The 27,163-nt window shown below is 43.2% G+C and overlaps 1 protein-coding gene across 2 annotated transcripts in view; it reads left to right on the forward strand.

Annotated features, from left to right (window-relative positions):
* The first annotated feature begins 916 nt into the window (after positions 1 to 916).
* Vcl (vinculin) overlaps positions 917 to 27,163 on the forward strand; it is a 102,909-nt gene continuing 76,662 nt past the window's right edge. For both annotated transcript variants that reach the window (XM_052733561.1, XM_052733560.1), the window contains exon 1: positions 917 to 1,200. In XM_052733561.1, the coding sequence (XP_052589521.1) occupies positions 1,033 to 1,200 (168 nt within the window). In that variant the 5' untranslated portion in view covers positions 917 to 1,032. The remainder of the gene's footprint in view (positions 1,201 to 27,163) is intronic.

The raw sequence follows: 27,163 nt of genomic DNA on the forward strand, positions 1-27,163 counted from the left end.
TCTCTTGCCGAGGATGACCTTGACCACCTAATCCACCTCCCTAGTGCTGGTATACAGGCTGCGCTATCACGTCTGATTTTATGTAGTGCTGGGACTCAAACCTAGGGCTTTGCGTAGGCCGGGCAAACACTTTACCAACAGACCCAGATCTTAGTTGATCTGCAGGGAGGGACCACCACAGCCACTAAAACAGAACGAGGTAGACCTGTATTTCTCCAAAGTGAAGGATTACCAGGTAATTTCCATGAGATCTCGAAGGAAACGTTTTAGAAAACATATATACTTGCAAGTGAACGCGTACGCAGAGGTCTAGAAAGTGCCCCACACCAAAGGACTATGACAGCCTGGGGGCCCTGGGAGTCCGCCGTGTCCATCAAGGGGTACCCCCGTTTCTTGGTGTATTTTTAGTGTCTGGATCTTTTACGTTCTCCTGAATTCCGGGGAGGAGACAGACGAGGGTTTTGACTGCGTTCTCGTGAAGGGAAAGTTGAGTGTCCCGGCGGCGGGGAGACGTGCGGGTAGCGGGGTCTCCCCAGACTCCAGCACCGCCTGAGGTGAGGCGATCCCGCCCCGCTGAGGTGATCCTGCGGAGGGGCGGAGCTCCGCCACTCGGAGGCGGGAGGCGGCCCCGAGGGGCGGGGCCGGCCGGCGGCGGCCGCACGCTCCGCTCCCACCATGCCCTTATAAGGAGCGCCCCGCGAGAGGGTTCGGGAATCCGGTCGCAATCCCTGCGGCGCGGGCCCGATCCCGGGCCCCTCCCTTGGGAATGGGGGCGGGGCGGGACTTTGGCGGGGCGGCCCCCGGCGGGGCGGGGCTTCTCGAAGGAGGGCCAATCGGAGCCGCAGTCGGGGCCTGAGCGGCGTGGCCATTGGGCGCGGCGACGTGAGAGGGCGGGGCGCCCGTGGGGCTGGTTACGCCGAGGGAAGCCCGGACTCCAGTCGCCGCTCCGAGTCAGTCTCTCCCTGCCGGCTCCCGGCCCCGCCGTTCCCAGGTTCCCGTCGCCCGCGGTTCGCCGCCCCGCTAGCCGCCGCGATGCCGGTGTTTCACACGCGCACGATCGAGAGCATCCTGGAGCCGGTGGCGCAGCAGATCTCGCACCTGGTGATCATGCACGAGGAAGGCGAGGTGGACGGCAAAGCCATTCCTGACCTCACCGCGCCCGTGGCCGCCGTGCAGGCGGCCGTCAGCAACCTCGTCCGGGTGAGCGCGGCCGGGCCTGGGACTGGAGCGTAGCCGGGAGACCTCCCCAGGGTCCCGGTCCGCCTAGTTGCTTGCATTCGTAGGCTGCCTTGCCTGTGGCTCTGCGCGGGGTGGGCTCCCCAGAGCTGCTGCTGTGGTTTCGAATGCTCATTTCTCTAGGCTGTGACCTTGAGCAAGCCAGCCACCGAGCCTGTCGGGGCCTCAGTTTCCTCGTCTATAAAATGGGGGCAGTCACCAGAAATCCTGCCTTGGGGCTGTGTTGTGAAGAGTCAGCGAGCTTTTTATTTGTAAAGTGCCTGGCATGTGTGTGTGTGTGCCCGTAGTGGGTTCCCAAGAAAGTGATAGTTGTTAGGTTGCCTGACGATCCCTCCCCTGGGCAGGCTCACGTCCCTGGCGTTGACTACCTTGCTCTCAGCTCCTTTTTAGGCCTCTCCTCTCCAGCCTGTGGGTGGGTTCTCCTACGGACTCCCTGCCTTTCCTTCAAAGGATTCTTGTTTTACCCGGCCGCTCACCTTTCTAATACTTCTATCCCCCTGAGACTCACCTGCCCAGCCCTCCCCAGGACTCCTGCTCTCTGACATTTCCCCCCAACTACTTGGCTTTTCCTCCCGTCTCCGCCGCCGCCTCCTTCCCTCCGGGGGCATTTCGCTCACGCCTCTGGCACTCTAACACCTTTATGCAGTAATTCATAACCAGGAGTCCTGCTTTTCTTCCTGCCGGACCCCATAGCCATTCATTCTATTCCTCCTGTGAAGCTTTCCACCCAGCTTTACCTGCTGTCAAACGGCTTCCTCCCACTGGGGGCCTTTCCAGTTTCGGGGGGCCTCCTCCTCCTCCTCTTCCTCTGTCCCTCCTTCTGGCAGGAAGCAAGATGGAGCTGCTGTGAGAGGCCTGTGGAATCTGGGATCGGCAGCCCCTGCCAGAGGGAAGGCTGGGGCGTCCTTTCTCAGTCTACACTACCCTGCCGGCCACCGGCCCTCCGCTGATCTCTGTAGCCAGCCCACAGTTGGTAACCACTGGGGTGCAGCCCACTTCTCATATGGGAAAAGAGATAGAGAGACTAGTTCCTTAACTGTCCCCTGGCTCATGTCACACTTGCTCTAGGCTGGGTGTGACTCAGACCGCCGTTGCCCGTGGAGAACAACTCAGGAAAAGTTCACAGTGCTTCCGAACTGAGCTGTGTCCGTGGTGTGTCGGGGCAGTCGATAGGTTACTGTCAGCCGGGTGGGGCTTGTGTTATTTATCTGATTGCAGGACTTGAGTGCACTGAACACCTTCCTGAGCCTTCAGGGGCCTGGGACTGTGTCAGGCATTTCAGGAGACTGGTAGCTGGGAAGCTGGGGGCGGGGTCGGGGGTGGTGGTGGGGGGGGCAAGGGCGAAGAGGAGGGATGGACCTCAGACCAAATTCCTGTTCTGTACAGATAAGTAAGAAACTGTTGAGCAGGAGCATGTATCCATTCAGTCTGTCTATCTCGTTCTTGTTCTCTTTGTAACTCGTTTTAATCTCAGACTCAGAGTACATTCTTATGTAGTGTGGTCTGACATGGCTGCACTCCAGGCCTCCGGTTTTTCAACAAATGGGAAACAATGTAAAGAGACAAGGTAACGGTGTCCCTCCATGTAGTACTTGAGGAAGCGGAATCTTAAAACCACATGTTGCTCTTGGAACACAGCTAGTGTAGTCAAGGGGTTGATAGCTGGTTAGGCTATTTAGAGAAGAGTTATTTATGAGCTTCCATGCCATGAATTAATAAGCACTGAATGTGTGTTGTATAAAGAACATTGTAATAAATCAATGGCTCTCAGAGTGTGCGTGAGAATCACCAGTGGGGCTTTTTAGATGTAAGGATGTCCAGTTCCCAGACTTACTGAAAGCTCTTCAGGGGTAAGGTTTGTGTGTGTGTGTGTGTGTGTGTGTGTGTGTGTGTGTGTGTGTATATTTTTTTTAAGCAGCTCCATAGTCATGAGACATAGAAAAGAAACAAGGGCAGATACAAGATGAAAAAAAGTTACATGTAGTTACATACTTCCCAACACCTACAAAAGGTATTTCAAGTTCAATTAGAAAGTGGGAAGGATTGGGCTGATAAACAGTCCCAAACAAAGGTACTACCAGGTTCCATTCACTAAGTAGATTGTCTTGATTGCAGGTTGGAAGGCAAGTTGGAGTGAAACTGGACTTGAAGTCAGTGCATGCATGGCATATGGATAGTTTAGCAGAAGGTCCTATCCCACAAGATGTACAAATTGAAGGGGAGGGGGAGGGGGAGGATGGTGTATGAGGAAGAACATGTGGGTTCTGGAGAGGCCAGAGGACCCATCCATTGTTTTCAGTTCTTAATGCCAACTGTTTTTCTTTTCTTTTTTTGGTTTTTTGAGATGGGGTTTCTCTGTGTAGCCCTGGCTGTCCTGGAACTCACAGAGATCCACCTGCCTCTGCCTCCTGAGCGCTGGGGTTAAAGGTGTGCGCCACCATCTCCAAGCCCAACTGTTTTTCTTAAATGTGTGGATCCTGTACATATCTCAGGTTGCTAACTCCTGTCTGGAAAACACAGTCTAAGTGGGAACATTTTGTTTTTTTCTGCTCCCCAGTTCCAGCCCTCAGCATTGACACACAGATAACTCAGTAAATAGAGGGTTAAAAAAAGAGGAACTGTGTGAAGAGATGAATTAGGAGGCTCCTAGGGCTTGAAGAAATTAAGGCCCAGGCTTCGAATGCTGCTCCAGAAATGGAAAAGGAATTAACTTTAAAAATAGTAGAAAAATAATGGTAACTGGATCATAGAACTCTGAGCTTGCAAAACCCATGCTGTTTCTATAAAATAATGAAACTAAGTTTTGATCAAACATTTCAAAATCCATATGATCAGAGTGTCTCTTGGAAATTACTTTGGAAGGTTATGTCCTTATTCAAATATTTCTCTTTGGAAATTTCAGATTATTTTCATATGTGTGCCACATTAGTCTTGTTTTGGTCAATGAAATGTATGTTGAGTGAAATGGGCATTCCTCGAGCTACTTGGCATATCTTCCGTGGTCTAAGACAGAATTTCTTAAGCTTTTCCTACTCTTGATTCTTTTTGGCCTGAGAAATTTTTATTCAACCTCAGGTAAATAGATACATCAAATAGGCATATAAAATAAACATTTGCTAATAAGATCATAAGTTTATTTTAAAACATTTCTTTGGTATAAATAGAATTTTATCATTAATTAAAGATGTAAGTAAATTTGCCTAGTAATGAGATAGTTATGCTTATTTATTTACATGTAAAAATTGAATCTTGGCTGAATACTCAATACTTCAGCAATACAGAGCATCTTCAGTGTTTTTCAGAGTTGATGCGTATTGTGATTTTATAATCAGCAGTTCTGAGAACACTACTTCTCATAAATATGTAGTACAAAGTGGCAGAACTATGTATAAGGGCCATTTTGGAAATTGTTGGAAATCCTCTCTTAGTTCCAAGCCAAAATTCCATGTAATGATTTTCTTTTTTATGCAACTTGTTAGCAATTTAGACAGCATTTTAAAAAAGCAAACATCTGAATATACTATAATCTAAAGACATACTAATTTGATACATACTTGGGAATGGTGGTAAGAAAATATTAGAAGTCTTTGCTTTCTGTAATTAAGCCATTATACGTCTAAAAGTGTAAAAAGCCTTTTGTGTACAGTAAAAACACTGCAGTTCACAGCTAATGGTAGTTTTGAATCTGAGTGGAGGTGTTTCAGGTAAGGCCACAGTGCAAAATGGGCATATTGTATGTTCAGAACCAAAACTATGATGAAGCTGCTCCATGCAGCATGGTCAGTCATGACCAGAACAATTCTAATTTATTACATGTCTGATTTGAATGAACTTTTGGTTATTGTGGGTTGAGGGACCTTTTACTGGTGCCACATTGCTGGTGTTTGAATTGCTTTCGGGGGAGCAGGACTCATTTGGATTTGGAGTTCCTGTATCTTTTTTTTTTTTTTTTTGTACAAGATTTTACAATGTAGTCTGGCTGGCCTGGAACTCACAGAGCTCTGCCTGCCTCTCCCTCCCCAATAGCAACTGGAATTAAAGATGTGTGCCACCATGCCCAGGTCTGGTAGTCTGAAGTAGTTTGGTCACTGTGTATTTAGCAACTGAGTTGTTTTTTTTATTTTTTTTATTTTTTTTTTATTTTTTTTATTTTTTGAGACAGGGTCTTTCTGTGTAGCTCTAGCTGTCCTGGAACTTACTTTGTAGACCTGGCTGGTCTCGAACTTAGAGATCCTCCCATCTCTGCCTCCCTGATCGCTAGGATTAAAGGAGTGCACTTCCACTGCCCGGCTACAGTGTAGTTTTAATACCTGTTCACAGGTCTCTCTCTCTTTTAAAAATGATTTATTTATTTTTATTTTATGTGCATATATGTGTGAGGGAGTTAAATTTCCTTGAACTGGAGTTGCTGACAGTTTTGAGCTGCAATGTGGGTGCTGGGACTCGAATTTGGGTCCTCTAGAAAAGCAGCCAGTGCCCTTAATTCCTGAGCCATCTCTCCAGCCCCTGAGTTGTTATTTTTATTCCAAACTTAAGGAGGAGGTTGGCTGGAAATTTTAAAAAGATGTTTTTCTTCGACTATTTTGTGTGTGTATGTGTGTGTGTGTATGCATGTTTCATGTGTGTGGTTACACTGTGTGGGTATATGTGGCTTTGCATTTGGAAATCCAAGATTGATGTTGGGAATCATCCTCAATTGTTCTTACACCTTATTCATTGAGGCAGGGTCTCTCAAACCCAGAGCTCACTGACATGGCTACTTTCTAGCCAGCATGCTTCTCGGAGGAGTACCTGTCTCTTGCTCTCCAATGCTGGAGTTACAGGCAGGCTGCCACACCCACCCATCATTTATATGGGTTCTGTGGTGAATTACTGATCTCTCATTTGTGCAGCAAGTGCTTTAACTGTGGAGTTATCTCCCATGGTCCACCTAAAAAAATCAATTGATTGATTGAGACAAGGATTCACTGTGGAGCTCTAGATGACTTTGAGTTTCTGTGTATCCCTGGTTGGACTTGAACTTGTGATCTTCTGCCTTTGCCTCCCAGGTGTTATGATTCTGATATACACTACCATACCTGGCTATGTCTTCTTTTCTGCCCAGGATCCTAAATAAGACCATGTTTTGAACAGTATTATTGAGATACCATTCCCATACTATACAGTTCACCCATTTAAGGTGTACAATGATTTATTTAAGATTTTTATTAGCATATGTTACACATAATTATGGGTTTCGTTATACTTCCTCTGTGTGTATATTTGATCATATTCATATTTCCCTTATAACCATTTCTTGTTCCCCACATTCCCATTTGTCTTCTTTTAGAACAATTTGGACTACTCAGAAAGAAACCACACCCCGATTTGCAGGACTCTCTTCTTTATATTTTTACCTCCATGACCCCTTTACTCTCCCAGCTCCTGAATTTGCTTCTTCTGGACAGTTCATGTAAATGGAATCATACAGCATGTGGCTTTTATGTCCGGCTCCCTTTCACTTTGCATAGTTCTTTTCAAGGTTCATCCATAGTGTAGTATGTCTCAGAACTTTCTTCTTCTTCTTTTTTTGGTTGTTAAATAATAGTCCATTGTATGGAAGCCATTTTAAACACAAAAAGCAAATTGAGTGCATTAGTAAAGCAAAGGAGAGGAGGTAGAGAAGGGAAGGGTGGGAATCGGGACTGAAAAGGAAGGACAAGTTCTAAGAAGGATGGGATTTGGTAAACAGTGTGAAAAAGTCAGAAGCGCAGGCTGCCCATCTTACAGCACCATGTATAAAGTTTCCCTTCTCTTCTCTCACAGAAGTGGCTTATGGCCAGCTGTCCGTCTTTGATGTGACCATTACAGTCACGTCAGTTTTATTAATGGGGCTTCTGATACTTCGTCTCCCTTTGCATCTGTGGTCATGTGTTGTAACTGTTCCTCAGACTCATGAAATATTTATTTTGGGAGGTTTTTGTGGCCTTGACTTTTATGTGCCTTACCCATATATCATAAGTTCCTGGGACCAGTCCTGGGATAAATAGTAGCATTGTCTTCACTTTAAGCTGATAGATGGGAAAGTCTGCTTTGTTCTTTAAAAAAGAAATCAGTAATTAATTTTGTCCCTTGCTGTTATCTGTATTAACATCTGAACTTAGTTTCGTCTTAGTTTCTTTTGGTTGGTATTAGATTTATCTCAGTTCAGGGAGTAACAACATCTGAGTGACAGGCCTGTGGGCGAGCCCTTTCTTAATATGTTTTTGTATATTTCCTAATTTTAAAAATGAAACAGAACAGTTAATAAAGTAAATAAGGATGTTTGTATAACCATTTATACTTCATGAGATACTTTGTGTTTTCTTTTTTGTGTGTGTGTGTGTGTGTGTGTGTGTGTGTGCGCGCGCGCGCGCGCGTGCGCGCGCGTTCGAGCATGCCAGCCTAAGCCTGCTTGCATATGTGTTGTGCTCTTTCCTGTGTGTGCATGTGTGGAGGCCAGAGGTTGAGGTTCATGCTTCATGCTTACGTAGACAACACTTTACCCACTGAACCATCTCTGTAGTGCCTGTGAAAGACCCTCATGTTGGTGATCCTGTAACGGTCCTGTGGGTAGATGTTGTGAGGTCCTTGTTTTATAGAGACAGGAACTGAAGTTTAGAGAAATCAAGTAGCTTCCCTACACCTAGTAGCCTGGACCCAGGCCCTTGCTCTCTTACTCCAGATCCTTTGGATTTTTTTTTTTTTAAGATTTATTTATTTATTATCTATACACAGTGTTCTGCTTGCTTGCACGTACCTGAACACCAGAAGAGGGTACCAGGTCTCATTACAGATGGTTGTGAGCCACCATGTGGTTGCTGGGAATTGAATTCATGACCTCTGGAAGAGCAGCCAGTGCTCTTAACCTCTGAGCCATCTCTCCAGCCCCGATCCTTTGGATTTATCACTCCACTGTTGCTCAAATGCTTAGATCAGAGTTGTTAAGTATCCGTGGGGAAATTCCACCTAGAACCAGAAGCATCAAGAATGCTGTTAGTCACAAGTTTCCATTTGTCCTGGGCCTGGCTGCAGTGTCTGTGGAGTCTGGCTCTGGCGTGGCCTTCATGACGGGTTTGTATAGAGAGTGATGGGATGTGGGGTGCTGTGTATAGCCACGCCTCAGTCTCACAGCCTGTTTCCCACTTCCCTTTCTTCCCTCCCCTTTCTTTCTCAAGAAACCAAGAACAGGTGCAGATCAGCCTTAAAAAAAGTCATATATCTGATTGGTTAGCTTGGGGCCTACTAGAACTAGGTAGTATTTGAAATAAATTTGTATATTCTTTGGAAGATCATGAAGTTTCATTTGGAAAAACTTTGTCCCAGATCAAAAGAGACTTAAGAATGGGACAGATGTGAACTTTATTCTAATAGCATTAACACTCATGTATCTGAGAGAACAGAAGGTTTCTGGAAATTGTGTCTATTTCTGCAACTATCTTGTAATTTTAATGGAACCCCATCTTAAATGTTTGTTTCTATCTGTCTACAAAGTAGGAAGTTAGTTAAGTTAGTTGTTATGTAAATAGCATTGATATAATTCTAAATAGACACAGCAAGCTTTGCCTTGGCCCTCTCCACCCCCATTATTAATGAAGAAAGGGTGGCCATAAACCCTACCTTTATAGAGATAGGGTTCACTTGGGTATTAATACAACACATTTTGTCTGTTTGCTTAAAAATGAAGCAGCCTAGGGCCCATAGAGATGGCTCAATGGTTAAGAGCACTTGTTGCACTCAGAGAGGACTTGGGTTTGGTTCACATGGTCATTCATAACTCCAGTTCCAGGAATCTGACCTCCATGAGTACCAGGCACACATGTACCACACATGCATACACGTAGTCGAAAACTCATACATATAAAATAAATCTAAAAATAAATAAAAATAAACCAGCCTGTTTATTTTATGTATTTGTTTACATTTGTTTACCATTGATCATTTATACATGTATAAATGTGTGTGTGTGTGTACGTATACATATACATGCATTCACACATACATACGTATACTGAGAGGGCAATCATTTAAAAGCTCAGGGCCAGCAGGATGGCTTAGCAAGTAAAGGTGCTTGTTGCCAAAGCTGACAAGTTTGATCCCTGGAACCTACATGGTGGAAGGAGAGAACTGATTCCTACAAGCTATGTTTTTGACTGCCATATTCACTCCCCACCTCAACTGTCAGATAAATAAAAAAGGAAGTACATATGTTAAAAAAATACAAGCCTTTTGCCAGGTTCCTGGTGATGTGCTGCACCTTTAGGGAAGGGCAGATGGAATATCCACGTTATCTATGTACTGCAGTATAGTGGATCATGTGTGTGCTCTGGTGTGATACTCATCTTCGGTGGTTGTCTTCCCCAGAAGCTTTTAGGGAGGGCTGTGTCTGTTCTGGTCATAGACTTACAGTGCATATCTTTAAAATTTAAATGAATCTGCATAGCATTCATTTTAATGTGTACAACGTTAGGAATCAATGTACAGTTGATACTTCTAGTCCCTAGCTTTCAAACATCTGGTATAGCCAGATTTGAAGCGTCACAAATTTATAATGGCTCTGGCTAACACAGGTCAAATATGCACGTAGGGAGGAGTGGATGGCAAACTGCCCATTGTGTGAGATAACAAAAGTGTTCAGGCTATTTTGAGTTGTGGTTTCTCTGTTTAGGAGTCATCTCAACTATGCAGGCTACTTACTAAATTCATAGCTCAAGACTCTGCCTCCTATCTGGAAGAGGCAGGGGATTTTGCATTCTCTTTTTGGGAGTGCCTTTAAAAAATTTAACGATTTAGACCAGGTGTTCCTCTATTATTTGGAGCCCCACTGGTTATAGTGCAGCCTCATGCTGTGAGTCATGGATTCCGCGTTAAAGAGCTGTATTTCCTTGAACCATATGGCAAGACAAAGGTTTCGAGTTGATCGGCTGCTGCTTTGCTTTCTGGCTGATTCAAGTCCAACCTTTTTTTGTTTTGTTTTGTTTTGTTTTTTTGAGACAGGGTTTCTCTGTATAGCTTTGCGCCTTTCCTGGTACTCGCTTTGGAGACCAGGCTGGCCTCGAACTCACAGAGATCCACCTGCCTCTGCCTCCCAAGTGCTGGGATTAAAGGTGTGCGCCACCACGGCCCGGCCCAACCTTTTTATTAAACCTTATGTTGTCATGTCAGTGGGTCTCTCTCTCTGTGTGTATAGTAAACACACTTTATCTCAACTCATATGATTCAGTATTGTGTATTTCAAGATCTCAACAAGCCTATCATCATACAGGACAAATGAAAGCTTTTAAAGAGAAGTCCTTCCTTTAATATACCAATTTCTCTGGGTATTTCCGGAGCTAAAATCAGCATTTGGGTGCTACTAAAAGAAGTAGCAGTCTTTCAGTGCGAGTTATCAGAGAGAAGCTGATCTTGTGTCTTTAGAATGAAGCTCTGTGTTCAGTCAGGTAATGGTTCCTCTCGGGTAAATCTAACCCTTTTCTAACCTTAAGCCTTCTTGTAGGTGTTATGGGTAGGACTAGAAGAAAACACATTTCTCCTTGGGTGTCATGCCCCCCCTTCCCTCCCTCGCCTTTTTTAAACATTGTTTTTGTTTTGTGGTTTGAGCTTCCTTGCACTGGCTCTGTAGTCCAGGCTGGCCTTGAACTCAAGATCTCATCTCTTTTCCTGTTTCAGTCTCTTATAGCTTGGGCTAGTCTCATGATGATTTCAACTGATAACCCTCCTGAGTTCTGGGAGCACAGTCATAAGCCAGGACACTTAGCTAAAACTTTCCTTGTTACAAATTATATTTTTGGAGACAGTATTTTACTATGTAATACAGGCTGTCCCCTAACTCAAAATCCTCGTGGCTCTACCACCCTGAATACTAGAATCACAGGAATGCACCACCATTCCTGGTTCACAAATTATATTTTCACTATGGAAAATTTAGCCCATCTATACATTTCTCCATGTTTCTTACTGTTTTCAGGCTTTCTGAACTTGTTTTTTGTTTTTTGTTTTTTTCATTTTTCAAGACAGGGTTTCTCTGTGTAACAGTCCTGGCTGTCCTGGAACTCGCTCTGTAGACCAGGCTGGCCTTGAACTCACAGAGATCCACCTGCCTTTGCGTCCAAAGTGCTGGGATTAAAGGCGTTGTGGCCCCACCGCCCGGCTTTGGTTATTTCTCACTCACTCTTGGTCACCTTTTCTCTATCCCAGATCATCTGTGTTATTCTAAATATGGGTAATGTATTATATATGCTTGTACCCTATTTTTATAATTTTTTACCATTAACTTAAAAGTGTAAAAGAAAACAAGAACTGCCTCTAATGCACCGTCCTGCTAATAAATTTGTAGTGAAAGCTGGCTGTAGGGATGTACACCTTTAATTCTAGCACATGCGAGGCCAAGGCAGGCCTGGTCTACACAGAAGGTTCCAAATCAGCCAGAGCTACATAGTGAGACTATGTCTTAAAAATAAAAAAATCCGCCGGGCGGTGGTGGCGCACGCCTTTAATCCCAGCACTCGGGAGGCAGAGCCAGGCGGATCTCTGTGAGTTCGAGGCCAGCCTGGACTACAAAGTGAGTTCCAGGAAAGGCGCAAAGCTACACAGAGAAACCCTGTCTCGAAAAACCAAAAAAAAAAAAAAAAAAAAAAAAAAAAAAAATCCAAAGAAACGAGTGGAGACCCAATCACTTAGAACACCCTTGAGACTTTATCTTCCAAATGCTGTATAGGAAGTTATGCTATAGTTACCTATCTGCTCTTCCAGTAAGTGTACAATTAAATAACTTCAGAATTAGCAGCTGGATCCTAAGAGACCTTCTGTATTGACATTCTTTTCAAGATATGCTGCCAAAGGCTCATTGATGACATTTGTTTAAACGTGTGCATTACATGCAGAGATGATATATAGACGATAGGGTATTGAGTGCAAGGAGACCTTGACAGACATAGGAAATGAAAAGTGCATTGGCTTCTTTCCTTTGGTAAAACTGTAAATTTTGACCTTCGGATGCTGGGCCATCAGTCCTGGATGATTGATTTATTGAAGTTTTTCTTCCCTTGCTTCCCCACTTCCCTTGAGTGTATCTCCCTTTAGATTGTGGTTTCTTGAGGACAAGGACTTAGTAGTTAGTCCCTCCTTAAGTGTGGTGTTCTTTGGTATTTGGTATTTCTGGAGTTGTGTTGGGTTATTTCATGATGAGGATAGCTTTCGGTCTCTTGTTTCTATTGGAAGGCTTGATGGTTCTCTTGTCCTGTCCTCAAATGTCAATGCCATTCTATTCCAAATGCCTATGTGACCACAAAGAGAAAAGAACTAATAAATGATGTTATATCATATTGGATACAGATTTTGAACTTTTGATTCCAAAAAATTTGTTGTTACTTCTATGAGAAGTAAGGCTTTCCTTGGGTTGGTGTGAGTGTGGGCTGCGTATGTGTGTGCAGAATCAGAGCTGAAAATGAGAACTAACAGTGTTTGGGGACTCACTGGGGTGCAGAGAATAGAGTCATTGGCCCTTAGAGAACTTCCCACTGATAAAATTTCCAGTTGAGTGACTTTCAAGAGGAAAGCTGAATTTGCTGCAGTTCTTGGCACAGCTGGCCACCATCCAGGTTAAAGCCATTCCTTCTTCGGAACTAAGCATAAATTATTCTCACAAGTAAGCTTTCTGTGAGGCAAGAAAAATGACATGCCTGTTAGAGTTGAAAGTTGATGGGCCTCTATTATCTACCTTCCCAGTGTTTTTAGCCTTCTTTCTGTCTCCACCCTAGAATACTCATTGTTGCCAGATGGAAAATATGTTTTTATTTATACAGTTAAAATAAAGGGTAGGGGGAAGCTGGGTGTGATGGTGCACATCTTTCATTCCATTCTCTGGAGGCAGAGACCGAAGGATCTTTAAGATCAAGGCCAGCCTGGTCTACATGGAGAGTTCCAGGCTATCCAATGCTACGTAAGACTTGGTCTCAATAAAATAAAGATGTAAAAGTGGGCTAATCGATTGTACAAAAAAAAAATCTATACCAACACCACTTAAACTTCCATTATATAACTCTTCCCAAATATTAACATTACATTATTTACTAAACTGTAGCAGTTACATTATTGGGTATTGTGAGCAATGCTAGGATATTTAAGATATATACATCATTGCATGCACTGCAGCCATCCAATTCATGTTGAGTAAATTCCAGGCTCAATCCCAGTGTGCATATGGAGATAATCCTGCTTTGGCCCATCATAGGTTTGTAGAGAATATGTAAGTATAAATAAAAAAAAAAAAAAGACATGGATTTGGATTTCTCTATGAATTTTGATCCTTTCAAATGAACAGAATAGCCAGCCTTGGTATACATCTATAGAGTACAAGTTAACAAATAGCAAACACCCCAATCAGACTTTAGATATAGATCTGAGGTAAATCAGTGTAGAATCATAGTAATCTTGGGGGAAGAAGGATAACAGAGTCTAGTGGGTAAGACTTAAACACCTTGGGGTTAAAACCCACCATTGGGGCTGGAGAGATGGCTCAGTGGCTGTCTTCTGCTCTTGCCAAGGACCGTCATTTGGTTTCCAGCACCCATGCCGACAGCTCAAAACCCTGTGACTCCAGCTCTAGGGACCTGCCACTGTCCTCTGGACTCCACTGACATTCATCCCCCGCCCCCAAATATACACATAATGAAAAATAAAATGAGCCTTAATCCCCCTGACAAAACCCACCGTGGCTATTTGATGCTAGGTACCGTTGAGGAAATTATTTAGTTCCTAGTTTACATGATCCTCTTTTGTAAAATAAAGGTAGAGATAATGTGTTCCTCACAGTATTGTATTATATGAGTTCATAAAAATGTTTAGAACTATTATTGACACATAGTTAAGAGTGCAGTATGTATTAGATTTTATCACTAATATTCTTATGCATGATTTTAAGTCACATTTTAAATGTTAATCTAGTGAAAAGACTGATTTTTTAAAAAATGCCTGAGCATAGCTCTAGCTTTTATTCAACAAGGCAAAATGCCAATGAAAGCTTTCAGTAGAATTCCATATGTTGTGGAATATACAGTTTTACCAACTGTGGGGAAAATATCACAGCTTTAGGTAGCTGAACCTTTGATTTCCAGTTTCTCTATTTCTTTTTCTTTTTTTTTTCTTTTTGGAGGCAGGTAGATGGGGTTTAGACCCAGGGCTTTATACCTGCTAAGCAAATGCTATACCACTGAACTATACCCATTATACTAACCATCTATTCCCGCCCCCCCCCCCCCCCCCCCCCCCACTTCCCCTCTCCTTCCCTCTCTTTTTGAGATAGGGTTTTGCTATGTTGCCTAGGCTGGTCTCAAATTCCTAACTTCAAATAATCCTTTTAGTCTCTCAAGTAGCTGAAATTATAAGAATGGGCCTGGCTTAAAATTTTAATTGCTATCTTTTGATTGGCAATAATAGCAAGGAAAAAGTGTCCCATTCCACTCCCAATTTAAGGCAGGAGTTTAGGATTTGAGCTGTTAGCCTAAGTACTCCTTGTCCTACCTTTCTTCCTTCTTTTCTCCTTCCCTTCTCTTCCTCTCACTCATTTAAAAATGATTTATTTAATTATGCTTGTGTGTGTGTGTGTGTGTGTGTGTGTGTGTGTGTGTGTGTGTGTGTGTGTGGTTGCACTTGAGTGCTGGTGCTCGAGCTGGTTGTGTGCTACTAGATGTTGAGTACTAGGAATCCAAGTTGGGTCCTCTACAAGAACAATATGTGTTCTTAACCTCTGAGCCATCTGTCCAGCCCCTTTCTTACATTCTTTTTAAGACAGGGTTTTCTAAACCGGGGGGTGGTGGCGCACACCTTTAATCTCAGCACTTGGGAGGCAGAGGCAGAGGCAGAGGCAGAGGCAGAGGCAGAGGCAGAGGCAGAGGCAGGCGGATCTCTGTGAGTTCGAGGCCAGCCTGGTCTACAGAGGGATATCCGGGACAGGCACCAAAACTACACAGAGAAACCCTGTCTTGAAAAAAACCAAGAAAAACAAAAAACAAACAACCCCCCCCCAAAAAAAAAAAAAAAACAACAACCAGGGTCTTCTGTGGCCCAAGCCAATTTTAAACATATCATGTAGTCTAGGATGGCTTTGTACTCCTCCTGCTTGTGTGTCTCAAGTACTAGGATTACAGGTAGGTGCCACCATATTCTGGGTCATCTTATTTTCTAAATAAATAAATAAACTGTGGCTGGAGAAGTAGCTTAGCAGTTAAGAGCATTTCTTGCTTTTCTAGAGGACCCATGTTTAGTCCCCAGGACCGTCTTCAGGCAGCTCACAAGTCCCTGTGACCCCAGCTCTAGGGGAACTAACGGCCCTTCTGGCCTCTGGGTGCCTGCACACACGGTATACATCCACACAGACACATATGCTTAAGTAACAATAAATAAATTTTAGTAACAAACAACTGAAGGGGTAGCCAGGCCACCCAGTGAAATAATAAGATGGAATCAGCCTCCAGATAGAGCTCAATCTGTGTTTATGAAAAGCAGAATTCATCAGTGTCTGGCACAGGCACTGGTGAACACCTACTGTGATGCATACTACACTATACTACACTACACTACACTATACTATACTATACTATACTATACTATACTATACTATGCTATACTATACTATAGCTTCGTAGTTCTTGTTCTTTGAAAAGAGAATAGAATTTCCTTCAGAGTCCCTCTCAACTTTAAGAGCAACAGGCTTCTAATGTGATTCAGGAGAAAGAAGCTACCAGTTTACAAGTTACATACATTATTTCTAGTCTTTTAATGGTTTTTCTAGACTTAAAAGGAACTTCAAAGTCTTTTTAAAAAATGATTTATTTATATTATTTTATGTGGGCTAGAGAGGTGGTTCAGCCATTAAAGGCTAGACTCACAACCAAAAATATTTTATGTGTATGAGTGTTTTGCCTTCATAGATGTTTGTACACCACACGTGTGCCTGGTGCCTGTGAAGGCCAGAAGAGGGTGTTGGGTCACCTGGAACAGTAGTTACAGATGGTTGTGAGCTGCCCTGTGGCTTCTGGGAAGCAAACCTTTGAGACCTCTGCAGAGCAGTTAGGTGCTCCAGTTTTGATACTTTTTCCTTAATCATACTTTAATACTAAAACTGATAGTATTGTTTTAATCAAAACATCTCAGAGTACAGAAACTTCCAGAATGTAATACTATAGTTGAAAATGCAAGGTACTTTTAAAACGTGAAATGTCCGGATAATATTTTGTTTTAAGAGTGTAGAAATTTGTGATTCTCCCCACCGCCTGCCTCTGTGTGTGTGTGTGTGCGCGTGCATGCACGCGTGTGCATGTGTGTGTGTTCTTGTGGTAGCCAGTGGTTGGTGTGAGGTGACTTCTTCAGTGACTCCCCACTTTAATCTTTGGAGACACGATCTTTCAGGGAACCTGGAGCTTCGTGATTCAGTTAAGATGGCTTGACAGCAGCCTCCAGGGGTCCTCCTCTGATTACAGGGGTGTGCTGCAACACCTAGCTTTTTTTATGTGGGTGCTGGGATCCAAATTCAGCTTTTCATGCTTCTGTGGCAGCTACTTTACTGAGCCTCCTGAAGCATCTCTTTAACCCCATTTTTTTGGTTCTTAGAGTATTTTTGTTGTGGTGGTGGTAAAATATGCTTAATACGTTACCATTTTTACGTATACAGTTTTGTGATATTAAGTGCATTCACATTGTTGTACAACCATTACCATAACATGCCTCTCCCATGAAACCACATCTCTCCTTCCCAGCTACTGGCACATACCATTACTTTTTGTCTTAGTGAATTTGACTACTTTTGGTGCCTTTGGAATCATGCAATATTGCCTTTTTAAATTTTTTGCCGTGCTGTGGATTGAATCCAGGGCTTTATTATGCATTCTTTTTGTTTGTTTTTCTGTCCTATAACTCACTCTGTAGAGCAGGCTGGCCTTGAACTCAGAGATCCACCTGCCTGTGCCTCCTGAGTGCTGGGATTAAAAGCATGCGCCACCACCGCCGCCGGGTTTTATGTGCATTCTAGGCAAGCACTCTACCAAACGTATATGTATATAGTTCGGTACTAACTATGGTTTCAAGCATCCACCAAAGGTTTCAGAACAGATCTCTCCTGGAAGAAGAGGGAGTACTGTATTCTGTAACTGTTAAAAAGAGAAAATGGGCCAGTAAGATGGCTCAGTGAGTAAGTAGATTGCCAAGCATGCCTGTCAGCCTGAGTTCAATCATCAGAACCCATGTAAACATGGGGGAAGAGAACCAGTTCCACAAAGTTGTCCTCCAGCCACTGCGTGCACACACAGGCAGGTGCACACTCCCAAGTAATAGTGAAACAGCAACAATAGTAAATAGATTTGAGAGGGAAGGGAGTTCTGTAGTACTGATAAGTATTCTACAAAACGTGATGATAGAAATATTGGACTAAGACACGTGACAAGTCACGATTTGTATAAAAGGGAATATAGATCTGATTGAACATGTATCTAAATTCTCCGAAAGCTCTCCTAAGACACTGTTTCCTGTGTTCTTGGCTTCCTCTGAGGCTGGCAAGAACCGAGTAGTTGGAACTCAGAGTGAGAAGAGCCATTTTAACCCTAATCCTTTTTACCTTTTAAGTTTTAAAGTAAGTGGCTGTTTACATACTCATAAATCAGTTTTTCTTTCCTTTTTTGTGACTAGTGTGTATGACAAGGAAGTTCCTTCCCTAGCAGGCCTGATCTGCCTTAGTAGTCTCATTGCTAACCCTTCCCTACTCCTAACTACACGTTTATACTCTTAGCTCTATATTCACTCTCAAGAGTCTCCCATTTTCTCAGGCAAAGCCCCTCCCAGTTCAAAAACAGCCTCTAAAGGAAAACAAACTTCCTTGCTTATCTTCCCACCACATTCTGGAAAAATGGCCTTTGGCCTACTTTTGATTACATGTGTACTCTCCAGCATTAGATAGAGGCTCGTCCTAGCCCAAGTCCATCAGAACCTTATACCCACAGGGGCTAGAGTCCAGATTTCTTAAGGCATTAAAATGATGATGAAATAGCAGCGTTACTTTTTTAATAGCCATAAGACATACACAACCCAAAATCAAGAGGTGAACATGGACAAATTATTCAAATCCTATTAGCCGTGGTTCCCTTACCTGTAAAAACCACACAGTGTTTTACTAGGACAAATAAGTTAATAATTCTTAAAATTCACTTGTTAGCTAGGCACATACAAGTTCAAGGCCAGCCAGGGCTTAACAGTGAATTGAGTAGAGCCTAGACTCTATGGGAATATCTTGTCTCAGAAACAGAGGAGGAGCTAACGTATTTGTTTTACAGATTTCAAGTGTGTGTGCCTGTGTGTTGTTTAGTTTTTCTGAGGCTCACTCTGTAATCAAGGACTCTGTGGTAATCAGCCTCAAACTCCTGATCCTCCTACCTCTGCCTCCCAAGTGCTAGAATCACAGCCATTCACTACTACATCTCCCCTCCATGGCCAGCAGGCATCAGAACCCCTGGAACTAGAATTACAGATGGTTGTTGAGAGCCAAACCAGGGTCCTCTATAATAGCAGCAAGTGCTCTTTATCTCTGAGCCATCTCTCCAGGCCAATTTGTTTCTGAAATGGAGAATAATATGAATCCAAAGGTAATAAAAAGACTGCCTCTTAAATTTGCTCCCTTTTTCTTTCTGAACTCTTCTCTCTGCTTAGCTGATCACCAATTCATCTCCCATGCCATTACCAGTATCACCTTAGCAAGCCTTGGATCTCGGCTCGAAATCCCACCATTGTCTAATCTCCAGTTCTAGGTATGTTACGATTCTAGGAAGTAGGCCAGTAATGGATTTGCACACACATAAAATGATGCATCGGTATCGTTCTTTGCTATATTGTCTGAACTAGCAAAGATAAAAAATGATTGAGAATTATTCCATTGAGGTCAAAATCAATGAATTATGTCACTGTCACAAGGGACTCCAGAAGTTCTCATCTGAAGTTTGAATTTTCTGAGGTTTCAGTTCCCCGTGGCAGAAGTGGGCACAGTGGTGCGTGCTTGTGATGGTTTCATGACGTATAGGTTTCAGTTCCAGGCCAACCTAAGCTACCTAGCAAGTCTCTATCTAAAAAGAACAAAAGCAAAAACCTATGGTCAACCAAAGTGAACCAGCAGTTATATATTATCACACAAAGGGTGAGTATAGAGTTCAATATAAGATATTCAGAGTAAGAAGAGAAATCATATTCATACAACTTGTATTACAGTATATCTTATAATGGCTCTACTTTCTTATTATTATCGATTGCTGTATCTGACTCATTACATTTATCATGAGCTCGAAGGATGAGTCTACAAATTAAGAGCTACTTGACTATGAAGTTGATAGTGTTTTTTAATCACGGCACTGTGTATTCTAAACTCAAATCTGTGCTGGTAAGATGCTAAGCAAAAAGTAATAGGGTAGCATGTTTAGGATATTCCATTTTATGTTAAGTTGTATGTGAAGAGTCTATATTAAAATGTGGGAGGACTGAGTAGTAAGATTTCAAGGTGAAAATTTTTTCTGGAGCTGGTGTGGCGGTCAGTAGGTAAAGGCGCCACCACGCCTGACAACCTGAGTTTCATTCCCCCGAGTCCCTCATGGTGGAAGGAGAGAACTGACTCCCAGAAGTTATCCTCTGACTGTGCATGTGTTCACACACACATACAAAATAAATTAATGTAGTACAAATTAATTTTTTTCAACCCAGGTGTGGTGGCTCATGCCTAGAATCTCAATCCTAGGCACACGGAAGCAGGAGGAGTTTGAATCCAGCCTGGACTACAGAATAAGACTGTCTCAAAACACAGAGCAATTTTCTCTCTTAACGTTATTCATATTTTATCCTCACAGTGATCACATGTCCTTGTGAAGTCAGAGAGCTAGTCCGGTGTTTTCCCCACCCTTTTGCTTCTAGCACCCCCACTGCCTGGCCCACTTCCTCTCCTTAGGATGGGGCCAGCACACATGCCGCTCCATGCAGTTCTTCAACCACTCTGTTGAAATTAATCTTTGCGTGTTTCCGTAAGACTTGGCTCTGGTTCACATCAAACCATCTTACAAGTTAGAATTACACTGTTCATGTGTTTCCACCCCTCTTCTGGCCCCCAACCCAGCATCCAGCTTTGAGTTCTAGAAGACATCTAGTACTCCCCATTGAGTGGGATATTAATACTTTAATCCAGCTGGCTGCATTTTCAGCACTTCACCGTTCTCTCTCTCTTTCTCTTTCTCTCTCTCTCTCTCTCTCTCTCTCTCTCTCTCTCTCTCTCTCTTTTCTGTTCTCCCCATCAGAGCAAGAACATACATATAAAAATTCCGAGTCATACCAGCAGAGTGATTTAATAATACTGAGGGCAATGATGTATCATTGTATACAGGATAAATGCTATTTCCTAATTGGCGATGTCTCCTATGTGAAGAAGCTGTGAGTCAATACACATCATCTCTAAAATGTCTGTTGCATCTCCAGACCACCATTTTGGCGTTACACTGTACTTGACACGTACAGAAGACTGGGTTGTTCTTGAGCGTCCATCCAAAGGCAGATTCTTCTGTCTCCTGAGTCATGCACCTCCAGGAAGGAGAAAGAAATATCTCTTTCCTCATATTTCTTGCCTTGAAATGGACCATTTAAACTCGTGCTTAGCAATGAAATAAATAAACTTCATTTTTCCTCTTTTTCAATGACATTTGGCCGATCTTCCTGGTTTTGTTTTTATTTATTTTTTTCTTTTCTATCCTCAAAGCCTGTATTAGGCTAATTGACTCTTTACCTCTCTCTCTACTCATTGTTGCCAAGTAAATCTTTCTTAAGTGTAATACTAATCTCAACATCTTCCTGCTGAGAAATCTGCTAAACTTCCTCCATCGCGTCTTCTAACTTAATATAAAATAATTTTTTTTAAGTTTCTTTGTTTTTTTAAATGTATATGAGTGTTTTGCCTGATGAAGTGCACCACATGCATGTCTGGTACCCAGGGATGTCAGAAGAGGGTGTCAGATCCCCTGGAACTGGAGTTAGAGACTGTTGTGAGCCACGGTGTGGGTTCTGGGAATTAACCGCAGAACAAGGGCTCTTAACCTCTTAGCCATCTTCCCACCCCTACATTTCTTTTTTCTAACTGTTGAGAACTATCATACTGCAATCCCTTTCTTAACTTATTTCTCTATTGAAAATGGGGTTCAATGAACTAACCTCTGTCAAATTTCTATTTTCTAGGAGCTGAAACTAATATTTACATTTTTGGCTAACTTTGAACAGTCCTCCTGCCTCAGCTTCCTGGGTGCAACTATTACAGATGTGCAACTCCAGCTCATTCTTTTCTTTTTTCTTTTTCCCTGAGACAAGGTTTCTCTGTGCAGCTTTGGAACCTGTCCTGGCACTCGCTCTGTAGCCCAGGCTGGCCTCAAACTCACAGAGATCCGACTGCTTCTGCCTCTCAAGTGCTGGGATTAAAGGCGTGTGCTACCACCACCTGGGTTCATTATTTTCAGTTTTTTTTTTTTTTGGTTTTTCGAGACAGGGTTTCTCTGTGTAGCTTTGCGCCTTTCCTGGGACTCACTTGGTAGCCCAGGCTGGCCTCGAACTCACAGAGATCCGCCTGGCTCTGCCTCCCGAGTGCTGGGATTAAAGGCGTGCGCCACCACCGCCCGGCTTATTTTTCAGTTTTAATCTTTTGGAAAAAACATAAAAAGAATGTTTTATGACATATGAAATGATAAAAAATTTAAATTTCAGTGTCCATAAGAAAAAACAAATTTGGAATATATCCATGCCTGTTAATTTACAGATTCTGTATGGCTGCTTTCACACTTAAAAATGATAGTTGAAAAATTGTGACATCATATGTCTACGGAGCCTAAAATATTTGCTATCGTCCCCTTTAAAACAAAAAATCTTAACAAACCACAAAGTAGGTTTAGAGACTTGTAAATAGACTCAGGGTCTAATGCAATGGCTTCGTTTTAAGAATGAGAAAATGTATTCTCAGACATAATCAACAGTGTGTATAAAGCACATTCCTCTGGCAGAGGAGAAACCATAATCAGAATCTAGTGCTGATCCTACCCTGTGCCCCCTCCATGAAGTCTAGACAGTATTGAGACTTTGCATGTGTGTCTGTGTACTATGTGCATGCATTGTGCCTGGGGAGACCAGAAGAGGTGTCAGCTTCCCTGGAAGTGCATGGAGTCACAGATGGTTGTGAGCTGCCCTGTGGGTGCTGGTATTGAACCTGGGTCCTCTGAAAGAGCAGCCAGAGCTCTTAATGGCTAAACCATCTCTTCAGCTCACTAATACTTAACCCAAAAAAAACAAACAAATAAAAAAAAAACCAACAATAAACTAATGGAGTGTTCTCTCAGTTCTGCCTAATTCAGTCTTCATTTTGCCCAGCAGGGAACAGTCATCTGAGATAGTAAGGTTGGAATATCTTAATAGGTTCAGTTATCTTTGACAAGTAAGTGTTCAATATCTAGAGTGTAGTTTTGATATTTTGTGCTGTAAGCGAAGGAAACAAGCTTGATATTCCCATAAGTCTTCCTCTTGGCTAGCCCAATGCTATATCAGAGCTAGGATGAAATGCACTCTGCAGAAGGCACAAACCCAAACAGTATTGTTCGGGTGGCTTGCAGCTTTTTTTCCTATCAGTACCTCTTGTCTGGTTTGGTCTGGAGGGGCAGTGCTGTTCCCTTATTTCACTTTTCAGCATGTCTACAACCGAGTCTGTGCTCAGCCCGTATGGAGTCACCCTGAATTGTGTTTACATTTATTGAAAAAATAAAAACACCTAGAGGAGGGTGTGTGCGATGGCTTTAGTGGGTAGAAGGGCTTGCTGTGCAAGCCTGACAGCCGAGTTCGATCCCCAGAACCCACGTTAGGGTGGAAGGAGAGAGTCAACGCCTCCGAGTTGTCTTCTGACCACTGCATGTTGTTTGGTACATTTGGTATGTGTGCCCCCTGCCCTCCCCCATCCTGCCCTGGTTAAAACAAAACACGTAGAAGAAAAGCTTTCAGAGGTGCAGCTTTGGAAGTTCGTTTAGTGTAGCTATCCTGAAAATCTCTTTTTCGAGCATTCTAATTGGCAGTCTTGTCATTTGATTCCTGTATTTTACAGAAGAGAATTTTGTGCTGCTTGTGAGAAAAACTGAGGCTTGAGTGCTGTTTGTCCACTAACAAAGAAATGGTGAAATGTTGCATTTGGCCCTGATTTAATGGGTCAGAGTGTTGATTATGGCCCAGAGCCAGATTCAATTATTGTATTGTGAAAGGACTCTGAATAATCTCCAGTTAGCAAGCAGAGTGGCTCTTCTATTCATAAAGACATTTAAAGACTTTTGCCCCTGGGTTACTATTTTAGATTTTGGCACCAGGAGAGAGAGGAGGCTGTGGTGTACACCTGGCATGCAGGTGGAGGCCGGAAGTTGATGTTGGGTGTCTTTCTTAGTAGCTCAACACCTTAATTTTGGGTGCAGGATCTTTTTGCTAAATCTGGAGCTCACTGACTGACTAGATTGGTTGGCCAGGGTAACCCTGGGATACCTCCTGTCTCTGTAAGACATAGGCTGCTGCTACCAGCTTTTACGTGAATGCCAGGGAGCCTTAGCCTCTACTCACTTGCTGTTTCCTAAGTGAATAACAGTTAAGGAGACCAAACCCAGATGAGCCTGATGGATCTTGCCTGTGAAAACCTTGCGGCTGATAGGAGAGAAACCAGGGCAGTTGTCAGTCAGACTGTGCTGTCGTTTGAATGTAACTGGCCCCCATAAGCCTATGGAGAGGGGCACTCTTAGGAGGTGTGGCTTTGTTGGAGGTAGTGTGCCACTGTGGGGGCGGGCTTTGAGGTCTCCTATGCTCAAGCTACGCCTGGTTCAGTTCACTCCCTGTTGCATGTGGCTCAAGATGTAGGACTCTCAGCTCCTTCCCCAGCACCATGTCTGCCTGCATGCTGCTGCCATGATGACAGTCGACTAAACCTCCGAACCATAAGCCACCCCCATTAAATGTTTTCCTTTATAGGAGTTGCCATGGTCATGGTGTCACTTCACAGCAATAGAACACTGACTAAGACAAATTTTATCCTGATCCTATATCCTATTTACTCATTGTCAACTTCAAGTTTTCCTGTTCCTGCCATGCCATAGATTTTTCTAGGATTATAGTATCATGAAAAATAACTTCAGGAAGCATCAAACATCATTGGAACCCATTTTGTCTCTTAAAGAGATAGAATAATAGACAGCAGCTTCTAGTCTGCTGGGGCTTCTTCCAGTTAGGATTAGAGCATGATCTACTTAGATGAACACAATCTGAATAACATTGTAGGCAAATCAGTTATCCCCTCCACTGTAAAATGTGAAAATATGTGGTATCCACCCTCTATTGCTGTTATAAGGATTTAATGAAGTAATAAGAGGTCCAGACTTAAAGCATGTGCTGTGTTAAATTTATTTATTTATATTTTTGTGCGTGCGTGCGTGCATGCGTGTGTGCCTGGAACCCTAGCAGTAACGAGGTTGAGGGAGAAGACAAGCCACAAATGTGATGCTAGCCTGGCCAACGCAGCCAGTTCTAGGTCAGCCAGGGCTACATTGCAAGACCCTGTCAAGTAAAAAACCAAACCAAAACAACAACAAAAAACCAAAACCAAGCAATCGGATAAAAAGGAAAGAAACACGCACACACACTTAAGGAAAACCCCTGAAATGGCCGGTGAGTACAGCAGGGGTGGAAAGAGAGACACAGGAACTGAACAGTGGCATCTGTTACCCACCAGGCCTGTTCTGGTGTTTTTTGTGTGCTTTACTTCACAGAGCCCCAGAGCGAGTTCACTTTTCCCATTTATTGATAAGGAGACTGAGACTGAAGGACAAGCTGAGGACGCAGAGCTAGAAAATGCAGCAACAGCCTCACTCCAAAGCCAGACCCTTTTGCTGCTCCACATTACTTTCCAGGATGGAGGGTAGGATGGAGCCTTCCTAACATGGAAATGGATTGTGTTTCAAAAATTCACTTACAATGGCTGTTGGGAGTTGTTTTTTCCACACAGAAAAAATGTTTTGGTGGTAGTGGTTACAGGTCTAGGCTTATCTACAAAGACTACAATGTCATTTAAATCTTGCATATTTGTGAACTGAAACTGTTAAGGAAAAATGTGTTTGTGATTCTTGCTGTTAAAGCAGAAAAAAATCTGCATGTTTTAAATTTTTGTGGAAGAACCTTTTGAGAAAAGCAGGTTTGATTAGAGGGTAGCAATGAAGAAGCCGGAGTCTTGATTTTGGTGGGCTTCTGTGCTGTTTTAAGGCATTAGGCACTAATGGCACATTCACACATATTATTTCTCTTCCTTAACTATGTATAAGACACAGCAGTGGTGATGGCATCCTAATTTCTTTCAGCCATATTTAGCCTCTCCCTCTCCCTCTCCCTCTCCCTCCCTCCCTCCCTCCCTCCCTCTCTCTCTCTCTCTCTCTCTCTTCCCCCCCCTCCCTCCCTCCTCCCCCCATTCCTTCCTTCCTTTCTTTTTTTTCATAGACAGGGTTTCTCTGTGGGTCCCTGGCTGTCCTGGGATCTCGCTCTGTAGTCTAGGCTGGCCTCGAACTCACAGAGATCAGCCTGTCTCTGTCTCTTGAGTGCTGGGATTAAAGGCGTGCGCCGCCGCCCGCCGCCGCCGCCGCCGCCGCCGCCGCCGCCGCCGCCGCCGCCGCCGCCGCCGCCACCACCACTCCAGCTGTATTTAGCTTTTTTTTTTTTTTTTTTTTTTTTTTTTTCGAGACAGGGTTTCTCTGTGTAGCTTTGCGCCTCTCCTGGAATGTATTTAGCTTTTTTATTTTCATTTTTTTTTTAGTGGCATATCCTATCTGGTCATCTTAATACAGGTATAGAATGTTAGTTTCCAGGTATGTTGAAGAAGAAGAAGTGAAGAAAATAAAGGTTTTCTCAGTGGTACAAAAATTAGGAGGAGTGGAGGAATTAAATAAGAGTGTGGGCAGACATGAAGTTAATAGGGTTAAATACTAACAGGCATGGCTACTCGCTTTAATCATTTTTCCTATTTCAGTGAGCAGCTGGTTTCTGAGCTCTTAGTCTGTGGCAGTCACTGTGTGTCATGGCTGTGAGGGACAAACCATTCTTAGACCTGAAGTCACAACTTCCCTAAGGAATGTGCACCCTACTTGAAACATTTACTAAAGATTACATTCAGATCATCCAAAGATCTTTCCTACCTCCTCAGTATTTATGAATATGTAAAGGTTACTTAATCACAACCATTTGGGATCCCACTGAGTTTTTCTTTTAAGTAATCTTTTTAATACCAAAACCCCAAACAAACAAAAAACCATTCTTTTTTATTTTCCTATAGTTAGTGCTTGGTTTATCATCATTAGAGGTAGGACTGAGCCTGGGAGTTGGAGATCTAGAATTCACCTAGGTATGTTTGAAATCAGCATGAACACCACTTTAGTATTTGGCGGACCTCTTAACTTTCTAAGAAATAAGTCAGGCGGTGGTGGCGCACGCCTTTAATCCTAGCACTCAGGAGGCAGAGCCAGGTGGATCTCTGTGAGTTCTCTACAGAGTGAGATCCAGGACAGGCACCAAAACTACACAGAGAAACCCTGTCTTGAAAAAACAAAAAAAAGAAAAAATAAAACAAAAGAAAAGAAATAAACTTTGCTAACATTGTTCCCCTCTCCTCCCTCCCTGCCTGCCTCCCTCTTTTCTTTCTCCTGGAGGTTGAATGCAGAACCTTGCACATGCTAGGCAGGTATTCTGTCACCAGACTACGTCTCCGGCCCCAGAGCTTCGTCTGTAAAATGAGCTATCTGGAATAGACTGCTATACCTTTTCACCCTACAGTTCCCAGTCCATGAAGTGGAGGGGC

This window comes from Peromyscus californicus, unplaced genomic scaffold, assembly GCF_007827085.1.
Source record: "Peromyscus californicus insignis strain IS unplaced genomic scaffold, ASM782708v3 Scaffold_12__1_contigs__length_115047231, whole genome shotgun sequence".
Classification (NCBI taxonomy): Eukaryota; Metazoa; Chordata; class Mammalia; order Rodentia; family Cricetidae; genus Peromyscus; species Peromyscus californicus.